This window comes from Carettochelys insculpta, chromosome 4, assembly GCF_033958435.1.
Source record: "Carettochelys insculpta isolate YL-2023 chromosome 4, ASM3395843v1, whole genome shotgun sequence".
NCBI classification, from domain to species: Eukaryota; Metazoa; Chordata; order Testudines; family Carettochelyidae; genus Carettochelys; species Carettochelys insculpta.
The window spans coordinates 88015318-88033875 of NC_134140.1; the positions used below are offsets into that span (position 1 = coordinate 88015318).

General features: G+C 42.6%; 1 protein-coding gene across 6 annotated transcripts in view; it reads right to left on the bottom strand.

Moving 5' to 3' along the window:
• GAB1 (GRB2 associated binding protein 1) overlaps positions 1-18353 on the bottom strand; it is a 135976-nt gene extending 117623 nt beyond the window's left edge. For all 6 annotated transcript variants that reach the window (XM_074993270.1, XM_074993267.1, XM_074993269.1 and 3 more), the window contains exon 1: positions 18146-18353. In XM_074993270.1, the coding sequence (XP_074849371.1) occupies positions 18146-18217 (72 nt within the window). In that variant the 5' untranslated portion in view covers positions 18218-18353. The remainder of the gene's footprint in view (positions 1-18145) is intronic.
• Positions 18354-18558: the final 205 nt, after the last annotated feature.

The following is an 18558-nucleotide window of genomic DNA, read 5'->3' on the forward strand; positions in this document are numbered from 1 at the left end:
TTTTACTGGACCAACGTCTGCTGGTGAAAGAAACAAATTTACACAAGAATGCTCTTCAAGTGACATGAAGAAGATCTCTGCATACACTCAAAAGTTTGTTTCTCTCACCAAGAGGAGATAGTACTTCATCCACCTTGTCTCCCTAAATTCCTGTGTCCAACATGGCTCCAACAACACAGCACATAGTTACAGAAAGCTGTTCGCTGATTCAAAACACAATTCTTGTAACTCCTAGGCATCACAGATCAGACGATGACTGACAGTCTTCTGATAATGAAGAGCCATCAAAATCGTTTTTCCTAGTGCTGACACGATTATACTATTTCGTTTTATTTCTGTACAAAGTGAAATGCATATTCACTGCATCATAACTAAGAACGTAACATTACAATGACTTTGTACTTTAAGGACATTATTTCACTTTGAGTAACGAACTGATAGCTTACCAGATTTATCATAATACGGTAAATGCAATCTGACAGAGAAATAATTGTACAGATTGTTGTAGACACAACTAAAGAAGTTTACTGCTTTTTGGAAAACAGTGCTTCAAATTAATAGCTTCGTGATACATTTCCAAGTGCTCCCCTAAACTTGGAAGCCTAGGTGCATTTCTCATCTTAAACTGTTAATTTCCATTTTAGGAGTGGATTTATTTTTCTAGAAATATATGCACACATCATACAGATTCACATCAACCTGTGAAAAACAGATGCATCTTTAAACTTCCTGTTAATTGTAACGCCAAAATGTGGAACTTCACTACAGTGTACAATGAAGACAGAATTCCTTCAGGAGAAAACACATGAAAATTCACAGAATTACATAACTAGAATACTTAGAAACAACCAACAGATGTGTTTCATTTATTATAGAAAATCTGATAATACAGACTGCTATCATGTAGCTGTGGGCGGTTTAAAGTTGGGTTTCCACAAGCATCACTGTATCAGACCCATAGTCCACGTAGTCCAATATCCTGTCTCTAGCAGCAGTCAGCACTAGCTGCTTTGGAAGAAAGGCAGTAGGCAGATGCAGGATAAACTGCATCCCAAGTAAATCAGACTGGCTTAAGTATGAGATTTTAAATACAATAATAAATAGTGGAAAAATATTACGTATCACTGGATTGTTCCATCTACATATATGTCAACCACCTCTTTAAATCCTGCTAGATTAGTAATTCAAAGACATCTTGTGGGAACAAGTTCTGAGTTCTGCGGTCAGCATTTTATCAGTTTTCAGTGTGCTACCTTTCGATGTCCCCACCTGCGCCCTTTTCTTTGTTATAAAACTGGGAGGACAGAAGGTCCAAATCCACCCTCTCATTAACAAAAGTATATAAAACAATTATCATGCACCCCTCTTTTTTGTCTCCGTTCTAAAAGTAAGTAATCCCAATCCTCTCAATCACTCTTCATATGAGTTTCCCCATGACCCTGATCATTATCAAATTTTTTTTCGTATATCCCCTTCTAATTCTACAAAATCCTTTTTGAAATGGGCCAGACAGAACTGAGCACAATATGCTGGATGCAGGCAAACCACTAGTTTCTGTGTATATATAATATTTTCCATATTATTCTCAAATCCATTCCTTATACATCCTGGCTGTTTGTTTGGTTTTTTGACCACAGCTGTAAATCATCTCCTAAATGTTACTGAAGACTAAGTTGTGAACAGCCTTCTCTTGTGTGTTCTAGAATTAACTGTTTTAAGATCATTTAAGCTATTCAAAAATGTTTTCCTACTTTAGAAAATCTATGTGATGACACAAACGTTGCAAAACCATAAAAGAATTAGGCATTAAATTGTAATTACAATTTTTGTGTTGTGCCCAGACTCAACGAATTCTTTCAACAGATACATAAAGGACAAATAGTAATGTGAAGCTACTGTATTCAAGTTAACACTTTTATAGTTAATGCACACATTGCAAATCTGAAGGTTAAAAATCTACACTAATGTGTATCTGTTCATTGCTCATGTAATAACTAACTCAGATATAAATACTAACCGGGGCACAAGCTAAAAAAAGTTTGAGGGTGGGAGTTAGCTATTGTATTTTAATAACTTCCCACTTTCTTATCTCTTTCCCCAAAACCATACACATGAATCCTTATCAGCAATAAAAGCCTACTGACAGCTAAATGAAACTAATTAAAAAAATGCCTTTTAGACACTGTGTAAGTCTGCGTGTCAGACCTTTACAACAATGAAAAAACTTTAAATTGTTTTTCTATTTAAAACAAAATTAAGTTTGTGATGCTAATTTTACCTCAGCTACACAGGCTAGTTCCAGAGTGCCCCTATTTGGAGATAAGTGGTTATTTTACGACCTCCGAATGTTGCTATTTAAAAATAAACAGATTTCCAGGAGCTATTTAGAAATCTGGAAAATCTTTGATTTTAAGAGCAAAAATAAAAATTAAAAATTAGCTACTCCAACAGTATTTTCCTGCTGTTTATAATTTATATAAAAGATAAACACCCTCCAATCTGCAGCTGTTCCATTGCTCTGCTCTTCCATGGCTTAGAAATCTTCTCCCAGCACATGAACTGATCCTGGGATCACTTAAATGTACACTTAACTTTACTACTAGAGCCATGAAGATCTCCCAATCTCCTTAGACCATTTTTGCAGATTGCAGGTTGGATGCGGATACAAATTTTGCACATAGAGCCCTGCAAATACGTGGATATCTGCTTTATCTCAGTGGGCATCCACGTCTGCAATCGTGAATCCAATGCAGATACAGATTTTGTATCTGCTTATTACCAGGAGCAATCCTTGAAATCAGCAGGCCCTCCCATGGTAGCAAAGTCAAGCAGACTCACAAGTGTAAAACACTGGGTAGCTCTGTATGCATTTTGGTCTGACAATAATTTGGGGCTCCCTGAAGACTGGGAGCAAGGGGAATGTTACTTCCCCCCTAGAAGTATCAGGCCCCAAGAGTTATGTTTGGAAACAGGAACTATACCTGCCCACAGCTGACTTCACAACAGGATTACAGAGCCTGATCTCGATTAAGTTTTTCCAGCCCAATAGCCAATGTGTTACTTAACTCATGCTTGAAAAACAAAAAACAAAATAAACCCAAAAGATAGAAACAAAACTCCACCCCCATGTGTTCCCAGCAAGCTGAGCGCTTGGGCAGTCATCCAGGGGAGATTTAGGTGCTGCCCTGCTGATTAGCAGAGTGCCTCAAACCACCTATTTCTTCCATGGTGCACATCAGCTCATGCCTTGGCACCCATAACTAATGTTATTCTGCACATGGATGGGGAAACAAAGGGAACACTGACTGCCACCTTTCCTTTTGAAGCAGTGAAGACAAAGCTTCAGGGCACGTCTACATGTTTTTTAAAAACCTGCAGCTGGCCTTTGTCAGCTGACACAGGCTTGGATTAAGGGTCTGTTTAACTATGGTGCCAGATGGCCAGGTCCCAGAGCTTGAGCTCCAGCATAAGCATCTTCTACAAGTCACGGGACCTCTTCATCAGCCTCCGCCTGGCCCTCACTAAAGTGGTCATCTACAACACCAGGAGGAGGATGCTGGAATGGGGTGTTCTGCGACTGTGGGGCCTATTTCCACTCCTCCCTTGCGTCATGCATCCAGTCATCCACTGGCTACCCAGAGGCTTAGAGGATCAGTGGGCACTGTCTGGGGTTCTCAGCTTTGCATCCCCCCTCTGCTTCCCTCATTTTAAACCTGTGACCTGCACTCCCGTCCCTATTTTCTCCTTTGTTGTCCCAAGCAATCAGTTGGTTCCTGGGTCCAGTAGCCCCTCCCACTAGGCTGGAGGAGTGGCCTCAGCAGTAGGTAGGCTCCCAACATCCAAACAGCACAGAGCAATTCAACAGCCTGTTAGCCCAAGCCTGGTGACCCTGGGGCAGCTCGTACTGGACAGCCACTAGGTTTTAAATGCACCATAGACACACCCCTAAGCTCCAGAAAAGTGCTATCACAAGGGAGCACTGAACAGATATGGCCAATTAACACTCCCTCTGACCATTCTGTCACCACATCCTTCTTTTCAGGGTAAGGCTTCCAAAAACATTTTCACTTATGACCAAAGAGGGACAATGATGCCAGATGTCCAGAAGCAGAAGAGCGGCACACTCCCCGTCATGCTGTTTACCAGGAGCGCCACCACTCTTCCATCTGCCAACCAGTCCTCTACTGCCTTTCACACAGCCATCATGTATAGACAATTTTAGAAAATGCACAAATCACATTTGTCAATGGTCAGGCTGTAAGCAGCAGATTTTAGAAGTATATGTGATTATTATTCCATTAGTTCCATGTCTACTGACCATCTGATTCTGTTTGCTCCAAATCACTTACCTACTATTGCAAAATATGAGGTGCTAATATGAAAGAAATCTCTCATATAACTGCTGAGTTATTGATATAGTACTTGTCACTATCTAAAGATGAAATTCAACGTATCCCTTTGTGCACTAACATCCACAGTAATTTTTTTAAGAACTGACTTAATAGGTTTTCAAAAACCGCCACATTTGAGGGTTTAACATTTGAGCGCATGGATTATATCGAAAATTTAGCCACCAATGTCTCACTGCTGCATCATGTTGAGAAAATATTTTCAGTCATGGTACATAATGTGACATTATGCTAAAACTATAAGTATTTGGGGGTGCTCCAAAAACCCCTCAGAGGTTAAACAAAAAGTGCAAAGAACCACAGTAAGCAGACAAATGCAAGGGCAAAAATAGGTGTTAAAATCAGAGTACATTCAAAATTACTCTCTCTTTCACTGGAAGCCACTGGAAACCCTGAACACGCATTTCTCTGCAGTGCTTTGATTTAACTGTACAGTAAGTCCTTGATTTAGTGGACTAATGGGGGAAGGGATGTTCGTTAACTCTGAAAGTCCATTAAATATGAGGGTTTACTGACCACCCACCCTACCAGGCTCCCCAGGTCCCAGTCCCCCCTCCCCTCACTGGAAAAAAAGTCCACAACTCACCAGAGCCGCCACCGCTGGAACCAAAACTGCCATTGCTGGAGGTACCACTAGAGCCTGCTGCCATGCTTAGAGCTGCCAGACCTACAGCTGGGGGGACCCTGCTGTACCCACAGCTGGAGCTGCCTAGCCACACAGCCTGGAGGAGCCACCGATGTGGCCTGGAGCCACCACATGCTCCTCCCACCAGGAGTAGGGTGCATATGCAAGTATCATCTCCCCATGTACGAGCCCCACCTCGCGTGGAAGGAACGTGTGGCAGCTCTGGCAGCGGCGGCACTCCAGAACATGGTGGAGGGATCAGCCACAGCAGACCATGGTGGCTGCAAGCAATGACTCCTTCATAGAAGCAGCAGCTCCGGCAAGTCGCTTTACTTTTTTTGTAGGATTCAGGGGAGACAGGATTTAGGATTTTACGGGCAGCAATTAAACGGACTTCAGGAACAACAGGGTGACTGGTGGATGCCCACTGTTCCCGAAGTCCACTAAACTGGGATCCATAAAATCAAGGGTTATTGTAATTTATTATAAGTCATCCAGAGAATTTTTGGAAAAATGAACTGTAGTAATTTAGCCAAAAATTAATAATAAAAGAATGAAGAAAGTATCAGGATTAACAAGTAAGGCTGAATCAGCATCCTTCCGAGACAATACTGGATGCTTGCTAGATTCCAACGTGAGAATTTTTTTCAAAAGTTAAAAGCAAATACTGGATTAAATTTACTAGATTATAAAATTTAGGAGCTGGATTCCATTTGGAAGGTTGCATTCAAAACTAACACAGACAGACAGACACACCCACACTAATTTACTTTACACACAGGATTGCAAACAGAGCCGGAATTCAGAGCAACAAATAATGGCACATTTTGAATAAATGCCTTGCTGCAGATTGGTACAGGTTAAAGAGCTTCCCTTGATAATTAGATGACTATTCATTACAGCAGACTGGCTTTAAATTAAAGGGGGCAATATCACCATAAAATAAGAAAATCATGTGACTTTTTGTTTTTAAACCACCATTGTCAAAACACACAAAACTACTTTGAACAAAAGAGTAAAGAAAAATATTTTCTTCTATTTTTCTGTTTTTTAGTTTGTTTGTTCTCTACATTTTCCACACTAGTGTTTCACTGTTTCCCCAATTATATGAGACTGCAAAACAAAAACAAAACCATGCTCTCAAGAGAAACCCAGGGACATCTGCAGTATCAAACTGAAATTACTGGGTTCTTATTCATTTCTTGGGCATTTTTAAGACACGATTTCAAGTTGACAGTATCCCTATAATCTCTACTACTCCCTTTTTTAAATGCAAAAACGAGAGAAAAGAGTTATTGGTCTATGCTGAGAAAAACTACATTTGACTCTGATCACCTGATCCAACATTCACTATAAAGACAAACTTTACAATACAACAAGGAAGGTAGCAAACCAACAGCAGAAAGTAATACAGCAATCACATCAAGATATAAATTTTTAATTGTTAAAAGTGCATTGTAAACAGGTTGCAGGCCTTCTGAAGCCATAGGCTGATGAATGCAAAAGAAGAACAACCCCTTTTTGGTTATCATACCCCGAGGAATTTCCTTCCCTGAAAGGCTCCTCTCCAACTCAAGATGAGAAATGGCATTACTGGCTGCTTACGCTTTGAGCGTCTAGGAGCAGTGAAGCACTTCACAGAAACCCAAGGTTGCAGCTCACTGACAAACAAGGAGTGTACAATAGAGGGAAGTGTTTTATCTAGATAAAAGCCATTTTCCTCTTCCCACCAATATCACTTCCATCCCACCTACATTTAATTTCAGCCGGCTGCTTTCCTCCGTTAAGTCCTAGAAAATGTAGGGTATGGGGTTCTTACTTCTAGCTACATCTACACTAGCCCCCTTGGTAATGAGCGAGTTTGGAAGACGCTAATGAAGCGCTGCATATTTGTGGCCGTGCCTCATTTGTGTCTTCCGAAATCCCTCATTACCATGCCCCTTCCGAAATTAAGGGGCTAGTGTAGATGTAGCTGAAGCATTTGCAGAACTAGGCATCATTTGCTTATAACTGGAATTTAAATTAATTGCAGTTTGTGATCTCCTCCAATTGTTTAGCACACACTTTAACTAGGACAGGTGATAGAGCCAAGTCTACACTACAAAGTAATGCCAGCATAGCAATGTCAGTTGAGAAAATTAAAAAAAAACAACAAAACACACACAAACCTCACCCACAGCGGACACAGCGTTGTCAGCAAATCGCCAACCTCACTCCCACCTGGAGATGCGGCTACACCAACAGAAGAGCACTTCTCTCATCAAAAGGTTGTCAGGGGAATTAGTTGTTACTATACTAAAAAACACCTCTTTCTGCCAGAATGTGTTGTGCCTATACTTGAGCTCTCTGGAAGCTGTGTGCTTGTGCAGCCGCTCAGGAGAGATTCCAAGGCTGCCCAGCTGATTAGCTGCATGCTCACAGCTACGTTTGTGTATCTCCGAGTAGAACACATAAAATTCACTATGCACATGCAGTGGGGTTTTTTGTAAAAAATGAGGAGCTAGTACAGCTCCTCGCCTGTACTTTAAAACTTTAAAACTGCCAGGTTCCCACAGCTGGGGCTGCTGAAGGGCCAGTGGGTGCTCCAGTTCCCGGCCCCTGCTGCAGTGGGGGCTCTGCCTCCCAGCCCTGCTTTGCTACGGGGGATCTGGCTTCCTGCCCCATGGTAGCCTCCCAAGCCCCTGCACCATTGTAGGGTTTCTGGCTTCCAGTCCTTTGCTGCTGTGGAGGCTGGGGGGCAGGGGCAGCAGCAGCCCTGTGGCTGAGAACAGGCTGAGGCGCTGAGTCCTGCTGGCAGCCCCAGCCACAAGAAACCTGGCAAGGTGCCAGTACTGCACACCGGCACACACCACCAAATAAAAAGTCCTGTGCACAGGGATGGAAAAAATTCTCACATGCCACATCCTATACAGTTTAGTATCATTTCCACATTCCAGATACAGTCAGATACTTTCTAGATCAAGGTTCTTATTCTAGCTCCGAAGTCTTTTCTAAAGTACATAGGAAAAGAGGAAGGAGGAGGAAAAGTCAGTATGTTGCATTATGATTAGATAAGGGCTCTGCTCATATAACTATGCCAGGAAAACACTTATAAACATAGACAAGATCTTTGTACATGAACATTCCAGGTGTAGGAGCAACTGTTTGTTCAGTATCTCAGAAGAAGCGTACTACTGCACACACCACTGCTAGTTCATAGATAAAGATTCATCTCATGCAGAACAAGTGCATCAGCCCTTGTTAAAAGACCTGGCAGTAAGAGGATCAATAATTCTTCACTAAAAGGAGATAATCCACAGGCCACCTGTTTAAAACCCAATTGTGAGTGGTCTGTGGTGTTGACAGAAGTCAAAGATGTCTCTTCATCTCCTCAAAAACCTTGTCCAAACATGGAAAGTTACACAGGATAGTAATTGCCAAGACAAAACTGTCCTCTGATGTGAATTATCATCCATCATTTTGATTACTGCTTGTTTCATGGTGCCTAAAGGATTACCTCACTCAAAGAGTCATGGACCATGTCCATCAGCCAAGGTCACTAGTTTCGTCAGTCACAAGGAGCAGGAGCAGCCAGAGACGTTGCAAAACCATGGCACCATAAAAACTATACTTCTATGCTAAGTGTTGTTGGTCCCATTACATTGTCAAAATCCTCCATTTAACTTTAAAACTTTACCATAGATAAGCACAAAAGACTTTTATACAGATACTTCCTGTTTTTGCAAGGGAAATTAAGGTTCAAATTTGTGCTTTTCACAGATCTTCTACTTGAACTTGGGCAAGTCACTTAGTCTCTCTGGGCCTCAGTTGTCTGTCTGTAAAATGGCAACACTACTCTCCTACCTCACAGGGTTGCTGTGAGATTAACACATTCATGAAAGGTGCTCAGATTATCATGGTACCTGAGGCTATGTAGCTAAGGCTGAAGCTACGCTACTGCGGAAGAGCAATCCACTCAGGGTCTATCTTCTGGGGTTTGATTTCATGCATCCATGAAATGACACTCAGGGGTCCAATTCGACCTCTGTGCTCCTCACAAGAGGCAAGGAGTAAGAAAGGTCGAAGGGAGAAACGCTCCCATAGACCTTCCCTGTTAAGACAGACGATCATCTATCAGCGGTCGACTTCCACGCCTAGTATAAACACAGCCTTAGATAAATAGGGGTCACAGTCACAGGAGATGACAAGTTTCTTTCAGTGCTCAAGAACTTCTAATTGTTTGAATGAGCTGGATTCTGTGCAGGGAGGCATAAATGTTCTTTTGCAACCTTCGAGTCCTGGAATGCAGAGAATCTCTCAAATTCAGGTGATCTCCATTAAGTAAGATAAGGCCTCACCTTCACACTGGGATGAAGTCCTAGGTCCACTAAAATCAATGGCAAAACTCCCAGGCTATGTTTACACTAGAAACATCTGTCTAAAGAAGTTACTATTGGAATAGATGTTCTGACAAAACTTCTGTTACAGATCGCATCTACACACAAACCACATTGCTCTTTTGAACCACTCTGTTGACAAAAGCACCTCTGGAGCATCTACGTGGCTTTTTTGTCAACACTTTCTGTTGACAAAACACATTTTGTGTGTAGACATTCCATGAGTTTTGTTGACAAAACCTTAGTTTTGTTTACAAAACTCTCTAGTGTAGACAGCCCCGTTGATTTAACTGCAGCAGAATTTTACCATACCACCATAGATACTAAAATCAGTTTAAACTTGTCTTAATTTAAATCAGCCATGTTACTATTTGATTAGATCTTTAATTTTTCCTTATACTAGTAAGGAATAAAATATTAAGACTCAATGTATATGCCAGCATATTGCATTATATAAAAACTGACTTTTCAACAGAGAAAAATTGGCAGTAAGTGTTTTTCTATCTCAGCATGTGCTTGTTGAGCTTTGGTAACTCACTTCGGACACCAAGCCCACACTTCTGACTTAGAAACACACTTGAGGTAGCTACAGTCCCCAGCACCGCAATTTTATTTTGTACACAGAAATATGCATTTCATTCTGTTTTATCCCCAAAGGAAATATTTGAAATTGTTACACTTAACTTGCTTTCAGTTGCATAGCTTGGTGCACATCTAGCTAATATTTTTCTTTACAAACATCAAAATGCAACAGACTGACTTTTCTACAGTGCATAGGATAAGGGGAAGGAGGAGGAAAAGACCTTAGAGTTATAATAGGAGACTTCAGCTGGAATGTGGGAATTATACTATTTGCTGAACTGTACTTATGCTAGCACATGGCATGCAAGAAGAAGGTGGTCTGTGACATTCACTGAAAAGGCAATAGTTTGAACACAAAGCAATGCACAACTTGCATTAAATCACAAATGGCAACTTGAGATATACCTTACCAATGGTTAACCTTTGCCAGATTCAGGCACAACTTGGTGAATTAAGCTAGCATCAGCCCTAAAGTGGAAAGTCTTATTTTACAAACCCATGTCTGCCTTTATGTAAATGGAATAGTTACAATTTATCTTCACTTTGTAAAAATACACAAGGTTCATCTAATAAATAAAAAAATGCCAGTTTGCAAAACCACAGCACCAGAAAAACTACTTACAATATGCTAAGGTTTGTTGGTCCCATTACATTGTCAAAAGCCTCCATTTAACTTTAAAACTTTATCATAGATAAGCACAAAAGACTTTTATGCAGATACTTCCCTTTTTTGAAAGGGAAATTAAGACGACGAGATAAATTCTTTTCTCTGTCCTCATACACAGTCTTCCAGAATCGTATAGCAGGTTTGCCATTTGCAAGCATGAAACATATAAGATATGCCAAAAATGTGAAAGGAGGTTCACTTGCTACTTTCCCAAAGCACATGGTATTAGGACACATCCAAGAAAGAAAAAAAAAAAAAACAATGGACTGCCAAACAGAATTTCCAACTATATGAGCATAAACAGAAACATAATACAAAAGCGCAAGCCTTCTAAGTCAGTTATCTTCTAGACAGATATATATGAATGTATGTATATTATGAATCTATACTCAAATAACCAAATATTTCTTTTGCATTTTACACAGATTTTGGACTGACTTCAGCCTGAAACTGTATTTTATAGAAGAATATACATACATTTCATAGACAAAGGCTTTTACTGGAAATGCTCTTTATGAGGCAATATTACATGCCTTATTTTAGAAAGCACTACACTGCATAATGAGACAGATTAACTTCCAAACTACACTGCATTCCTGGGGCTCAATCCTGCAAGGTGCTCTGCAGTTCCTGGAGGAAAAGAGGCAGAATCAAACTCAAAATATCATAGTAGCTCAAAGCATTACTAGATTACCTCGAGATTAGTGAGAATAATGAGGAATGACATCACTTGCAAATGAAGGGCTACGAATTTATGCTGATATCACTCAAGTTCTTTAACTTCAGTGGAGTTGCTCCCAGTTAACACTGCAGCAACCAAAGGCACTTTGAAGTGCCCGCAGCCACACCCATCCTGGCCCTTTCAAGCTGGACACTTCGAAGTTGCTGCAGGGGAAGAATTAGCATAATGAAGTGCTGAATATTTATCACACGACTTCATTCCTAATCTCCCAGCAGCCTGATTACCAAACCCCCTTCAGCGAAGGGGGAGGGATAGCTCAGTGGTTTGAGCAGTGAACTGCTAAACCCAGGCTTGTGAGCAAAATCCTTGAGGCCACCATCTAAGGATCTGGGGCAAATAGACTGAAAAAAAAGTGGTGGTGCTTAGTCCTGCCAAGAGGGCAGGGGACTGGCCTTGATGACCTCCCAAGGTCCCTTCCAGCTCTAGGAGATGTGTATCCCCAAAGGGACAAGTGTAGACATAGCCTTAGTGTTCGTTTCCACTACACTGTGGATCAAAGCCGTAGTTTAGATGTAATAAATCAACCTCTGAGAGGTCTCCTGTCAACTCTGGTACTCTACCAGAACAAGAAGAGTATGCAGGGTTGAGGGGAGAGCTTCAGACGCTGACCCTCCTGCACAGAGGACAACGCATTAAGTAAGTCTTAGTACCTCAAATTCAGCTACACCATTTGCACAGTTGAAGTTACGTATCTTATATTGCCAGGGATGCACAGTATAGGCAAGGTCTTAGAGTGGCATTAGTAGCATTAGATACTCCTGGGAGAATGCGGTGCCACTGTGCGTGTGCAGAATTCATGTCCAGGGCAGAATTTCTCTTCTCCTCATTCTGCCAGAGAAATGCTGCAGTTCTGCCTTTCATGCAGCAAACAGGCTGCTCTGGCACCAGACCAGCCAGCTGCATTCATCACAGCACACTGCCACAGAGTCAGGTTAAGACAGAGTGGATCACACAAGACTGTAGCAGGCAGGTGTTACACTGGGGTTCAAAAGGACTAGTCAGGGAGACACTAGTTTGCTAGCTCAGGAGCTAGTGGGGTGACAGCACACTAGTGCTGAAAGGGAGATGACAGAACCACACGAAACGGGATGCAGGAACTTACAGAGAACACAAGCAGATGAGTCTGACGGAAAGAGACAGGCTTGGGGTCAGCCAGGGTCTGCATAGGGAGAAACCCTTCAACTCCCTAACAATTCCTCCCTTCTTTCCCTCCAATAAACCATCCCACACTTCTCCAACCAATACCTAACAGTCCTCCAGATTCTCTCCCAGACTCCTTCCCTCACCCCCTCCATTGCCCTTGACTCCCCCAAGCCTTTCAACTGCTTCTGAGGTGTAGGAAATACCTTTCTGTATTGAAGTTTAACTCAATTACTCAAAATTCTATACTAAAATGCCTAGTCCAAAAAATTACCTAATCTTCTTTGTTGTGTGCACTGCTACAGACATACTTGATGACATGTATTTTGAAATAAATTACAAACTAACTGAAACTGGTATGATTATATTGCTTATTTATTTCAATAAATAAAATTTGTAGAATTTTACACTAGTGTGTGCAGGGTTTCTAAGTTTCTTGGCATACCATCCCCCCAGGAGAAAGTAATTCATAAACAGGTTTAATCATCCATTCAAGCAGCCTAAAGTACAAAATGATAAAAATCAGAACTGGAAGAGAGATACAAAATTTGATCTGGCTCAAAACTACCACAGTGTAGCGGTGCTGTAAGCAAGCCCACTCCAGTTGCAGTGGCTCATAGACTAGCCAGAAGAGGTTTGAGCAACCCTGGCCAATTAGGGCAGGGAGCAGTCAGGCAACCAGGGCCAGGCTGGATCCTATAAAAGGATGCAAGGGAGTGACAAGAGCACACTCTTGCTCCAGATGTGGAGCAAGGAGGGACCTGGCGGCCTGGGAAGCTACAGAGAGTACCCTAGATGGAGCCGTGCTAGGGAAAGGCAAGCAGAGCTGGGGAGCTCTGGCCTGACCCAACTCCCAGGCTGCAGGCCTGACACAGGAGACTGAGAGTTACTAAGGCTGCAATGAGGCAGCCAGGGCAGAAGGAGGCAGTAGGTGCATACCACCTTGCCAGTGACATGTAGCCATTTCAGAGTGCAGTTTTCCCCTAAGGAAGACAGGGAGTGGGTCACTGAAGCAAGGTGGGTACAGGGGATTGAGGTTCCCTGGGTGGTGAGGATCCCAGAGTGTAGAGGCACTGCTGTGGGGCAGCGCTAACAGACAAGGGCACTGAGGACTGGAAGGGACATAGAGCCTGAAGTAGCATAGAAGATACGTAACTGAGGGTGAGACACTGGTCAGCAGGAGACAACCCAGGTCAGGAAAAGCTAAATCCTTAGGAAACCAGCAAGATGCGACATACCAGTGAGCTGACCCCACTGCTCAGTTATTTCTATTATAAGCAAAACATTAAACTATTGCAGAACAGCAAGTATTTTTCTCAAACTGGGACACATTTAAAAAAGAAATTGATTTGCTATTTAATTCTCTCCTTAAAAACAGCTGCCATTGTTAACTTTTCATAAAAAGTGTAAGCTAACAACTCCACACAGATATTGAAATAATTTAAAACATGAAACCCTAATTACAATGGGAGGCCCAGTAGTTTGTAAAAGTAAATATCAGGAAATGCAGCACAAAAATTTCTGATTTTCAGCAGATTTATTTAAGGAATTGCTAAATTTTGGAGCAACGAAGAGAAGTGAAACTGTCCTTTCAGCCATTCAACTAATGAAAGAAATGAGTAATCTTTGCACAGTACTCATACAGACGCCCCCCCTCCCCCCCCCGGAACTGGCAAGTCTCTTCACTTGCACCTGACTCTGCTGACTTGTCAACATATGGATACTGAAATTCCTCTATTCAGGCTCACCTGATGGGTGAACTGGAACTCAAAGGCTGTGTCTACACTACAGTCCTCTGTCAAATGGGGAATGCAAATGAGTGAGACTGGAAATGCAAGTGAGGCACAGATTTACATATCACACCTCATTTGCATATTGTCACAGGATTTCACTTCTGAAGAGCCTTTTCCACAAGCAAATCATCCATGTAGACAGGGTTCCTTTAAAAACAAACCCCATTTTCAAAAGAACCCGTCTTCCTATTTTGTTTCAGGAAGAAGGGTTCTTTTGAAAACGAGGTTTATTTGTGAAGGAACCCCATCTACATGGCTGTTTTTTGCTTCTGGAAAAGGTTCTCCTGGAAGTGAAATCACACAAGATATGCAAATGAGGTGTCAGATATGTAAAGCAATGCCTCATTTGCATTTCTGATCTCACTTATTTGTATTTCCCTTTTGAAAGTGGAATGTAATGTAGATGCAACCAAACAGAAAAACCTCAGTAAAATGATCAAGGTTGGTTTTTTTTAATCTTTAAACAACAGAGTCGAAGAAAATTTTCTGTTTGTGCTAGGAAAATTAAGAGAATGGAAAAGATAAAAATGAAGTGAACAAAAACTCTAAATGAGGACGTTAAGTCAAGAGTGGACAGAAAGTATTACAAACAAGAACAAAGCTCAGTCTCCCTCCATCCCACTCAGGAACCAAATGCTACTTTATCTTACTCATACAAGTAAGAACTATAAAAATTGAACAAGAATTAGGTCCATTCTTTCTGACCCTGGCTTCCTCCTACAACCTTAGGCCCTCTCCCCATTTTGCAAAACTTAAATGGGTGACTAAAAGGACTTATGACATGTTGAAGAAGTAAACAGAGGGGGTGAGAAAGACATCCCTCCAAAGCCATGTCTACATCAGGAAGCTGACCCACAGCTGACCACCACTGTTAGCAGTGGGTCTTCCTGAATGAACAATTATGCAGAAAATGGCTCTTTCAGCTACACAAGTAACTAGACCATTTCCAATGCCAGTTCAAGTGAACCGCTGCAGATAATGCTATAAGTAAGGAGTTAATTCCCTGTCAAAGACCTAAATCAACAATAAAAATATTTCTGGTTTTTTAATTGGGAAAAACACTGCATCCAAGAAACTGAAGTTTTTCTTCTTTGTCATTCCAAAAACAGCAATATCCCTTTAAGCATTCCAATGCTTGGAAATTGTCTTCAGTACTATGTCAGTCAACAAAAAAAAACAAAAAACTGAAAACACCCATGGAACATATGTCAGTGCACTAGCTTCAAAGTGTTCTTTCTTACCCTCCTTGAAGTTTAGCACTGAAACCATATCTAACATCTGCAATTTCTGACTTCCTATCTCCCTTCCCAGACAAGACTCTTGGATTTGCCCAAAAGCACGTATTAACTAAAAGGGCATGAAGTTACAGTGTTCTGCATACATGTGAAAAGTATGCTTCAAAAACACGCTTTTCCAGTGAAAATTTATTCCTCAATCTTCCCTGTGAGGGAGACTTCTGAAATGTCACCAGTACAAAATACAGCTTTATATAACCTTTTTCAGACTGCATCACAAAGACATACTTACAGTGAGAATAGACAAATCTGTGCTGGCCATAGAGCACTTAACAGAAACTCACAGAGTTGCACGTAACAGACTTTTTATTCAGACAAGGAACACTGATCATGATATCAAGCTTCCTTACAAACATTAATTTGGGAATCTTTAACCTACCAGGCACCAAAGATACAGAAGGAACCTTATTTTAACTTATCCCTTAGATAGCACCTCCCCATATGCAGCATCAGTAGATAAGGCTGTAGTATTTAAATTTATGGCTTTCTGTCCTACAATCCAGACAACAGTGGTATCAAGTGAGCTACAGAAAAGTTACCGGGAGCTTGGCCTTGCCCCCTCCATGCCATCATCACTCTGCACAGATTCAAAAAGCAGATCTTGCATTGTTAAGTGGTATTAACTGGAAACACAGGGATGACTACTTTTCAGGACAGACCAGTTAAAGGAACACTACAGTGTAACGTATTATCTTATTAACATATTTAATTATAAAGAAGAGTATAACCATTAGAAGTCTGTCAAGCGATCTTCGCATTAACTGAATTTTTACGTGGCTAAATTACAAGTCATTGTAAAAATTATGCTCACCTTACATCAACTCTGAAAGTCAGATTTACGTTTTTAATGCCAATGAAAACTGTTTCAAGTGTACTTTAACTCTGTTTCTGCTGGACAGTAAGACTATATGATGCCAGGTCCCAGAGAAGGCATGTTTATAGAACTATAATTCCTTCGATAACTAAGTAAGTATATTATTCTCTGGCATTTTCTTGTTTTTATTTAGCAGTGCATCCATTAGTGTGTTCAAAAAAATCTTAATTAACATGGAAGAATAGAATCCTACTGGACAGGTTAGCTGTGATTTACTATATTACAGCATAGCTATGTATGTGTTTACTGTTGTTACAGAAAACTAATTAAACTTAAGATGTATTCCATCACTCGATGCTTCAATCACTGCCACTATACAAACCGCAATACTGTACTACTCTTTTACCAGTGCTTTTACAGTACATACACACACTTTACAAAAATGAATACCCGCCTCAACCCAGTGCCCAGTTCAGTGGGAAAGAGATAGACGTTTTATATGTCACAACAATATCCTTAGGGAAAGCCTGATCCTGTGCTCTTGTAGTTTAAAGACTGTGTGCCATTCACTACAATGGGACAGTACTGGGGCCTGAAGTAGCTTTGATTTGGAAACACGGGACAGTCTTGTTTAACCAACTCTTTCTTATATAAAAGCTCAATGTCAGTAGCTAAAGTTCACTTCTCTCTTTCCGCTGTGGAAACTAGTCAAAAAGACACTAAGAAGTACTGTTTTGTGGCTACTGGTGTTTGCTGATTCGCCGGTAATTTTCCTGCCCCAGTAGAAGGGGCAGGGGCACAATCCATTTTCTACTGAAGTGAAACCTACAAATGGCTAAGGGAAAAGTCCCCCCAGGTAACAGACACCACAAGCAAACCACTGCAGTGCCATGGGAAGGACCTCAGGAAAGATCACTCCTGGCATCATCCATCCCTCCTACGTGACTTGACAGCTTCTCCAAACGCCCTAAAAAGCTTAGGACAGCATTGCTGTTCCTGTGTCAAAAACTCGCCCTCTCAGCAAACAAGCCCCGTTCCCACCTAACTTCAACACCCTCTCTGCTACACTGCTGGACTATTTATTGATGGGCAGTAGTAGAACTCTGTGATAAAAAGGAAACATTTCCTCTCGCTTTTCTTTTCAGTTAGCCAGCCCAGGGCTTCCTGCCGAGCGTCCTCGGGAGGAGAGGGAAAGAGCTTTTCGGACACCTGGAGAAAAGATCCCTGTTGCAGGAACTTGAGCAAGTACATGGCAGGCACAAGTTGAGTAGCACCAGGATTTTCGTTTGCTCCAGCCCCCTGCGGGAGCTGGACGGTGGCTGCAGGAAAAGGCTGGCCGGTGTTTACATTTAAAAGACTTAAGAAAGGGGAGAGAGGGAACAACTCCGCCCCCCGCTCCCTTAGCAAGAAAAGAGATCTGACCGCACCGGGGCCTTTTCCAACTGGCACCCAAGTGGACTTACGTCCTGAGCGGCAGAAGGAAAGGCGGTGCGGGTCTAAGGCGGCTGTGCGGTGTGTTGTCAACAGGGGAACGCCACCATGCTACAGCTGGGGAGCGAGCGGAGGCAGCGGGCAGGGAAGGACGAGCGAAGCGGGGAGAAAGGAGAGGGAGGCGGACAGGGGTGAAGGCAGCCGGCGGGGAGAGAGCCCGGGACAGAGGAGCCGCCCGGTGGGGGATAACCCGGACGGCGAAGGCACTCACGTATCGCTTCAGTTTCTTCTCCGGCGGGGACTTTCGGAGCCAGCCCGAGCAAACCACCTCCCCGCCGCTCATGGCGGCGCCGCCTTCCCGCTGGGGTAGTCCTCTGTCCGTAGCAGCCGGGCCGGGCCGGGCCGAGGGCGCCGCGGAGACGCAGCAGCAGCAGCAGCAGCAGCCGCCGCACCGCGCCCGCTCCGGCCTTGGGGAGAGGGAGGAGGCGGCCGGGGGAGAGAAGGAAGGAGGGTTGGGAGGTGGGTGTCTTTCCGAGCCGGGGGAGCAGGACGGAGGCGGGCAGGCGGCTCTCCCTCTCCGGCCACCGAGTCTCACGACCAGCAGGCAAGAGGCACAGCGGGCGCCGCCCCAACTTCAGCGCCCGCGTCCCGAGGAACAAGCCCGGCTCGCTCCTGCGGGCTGCC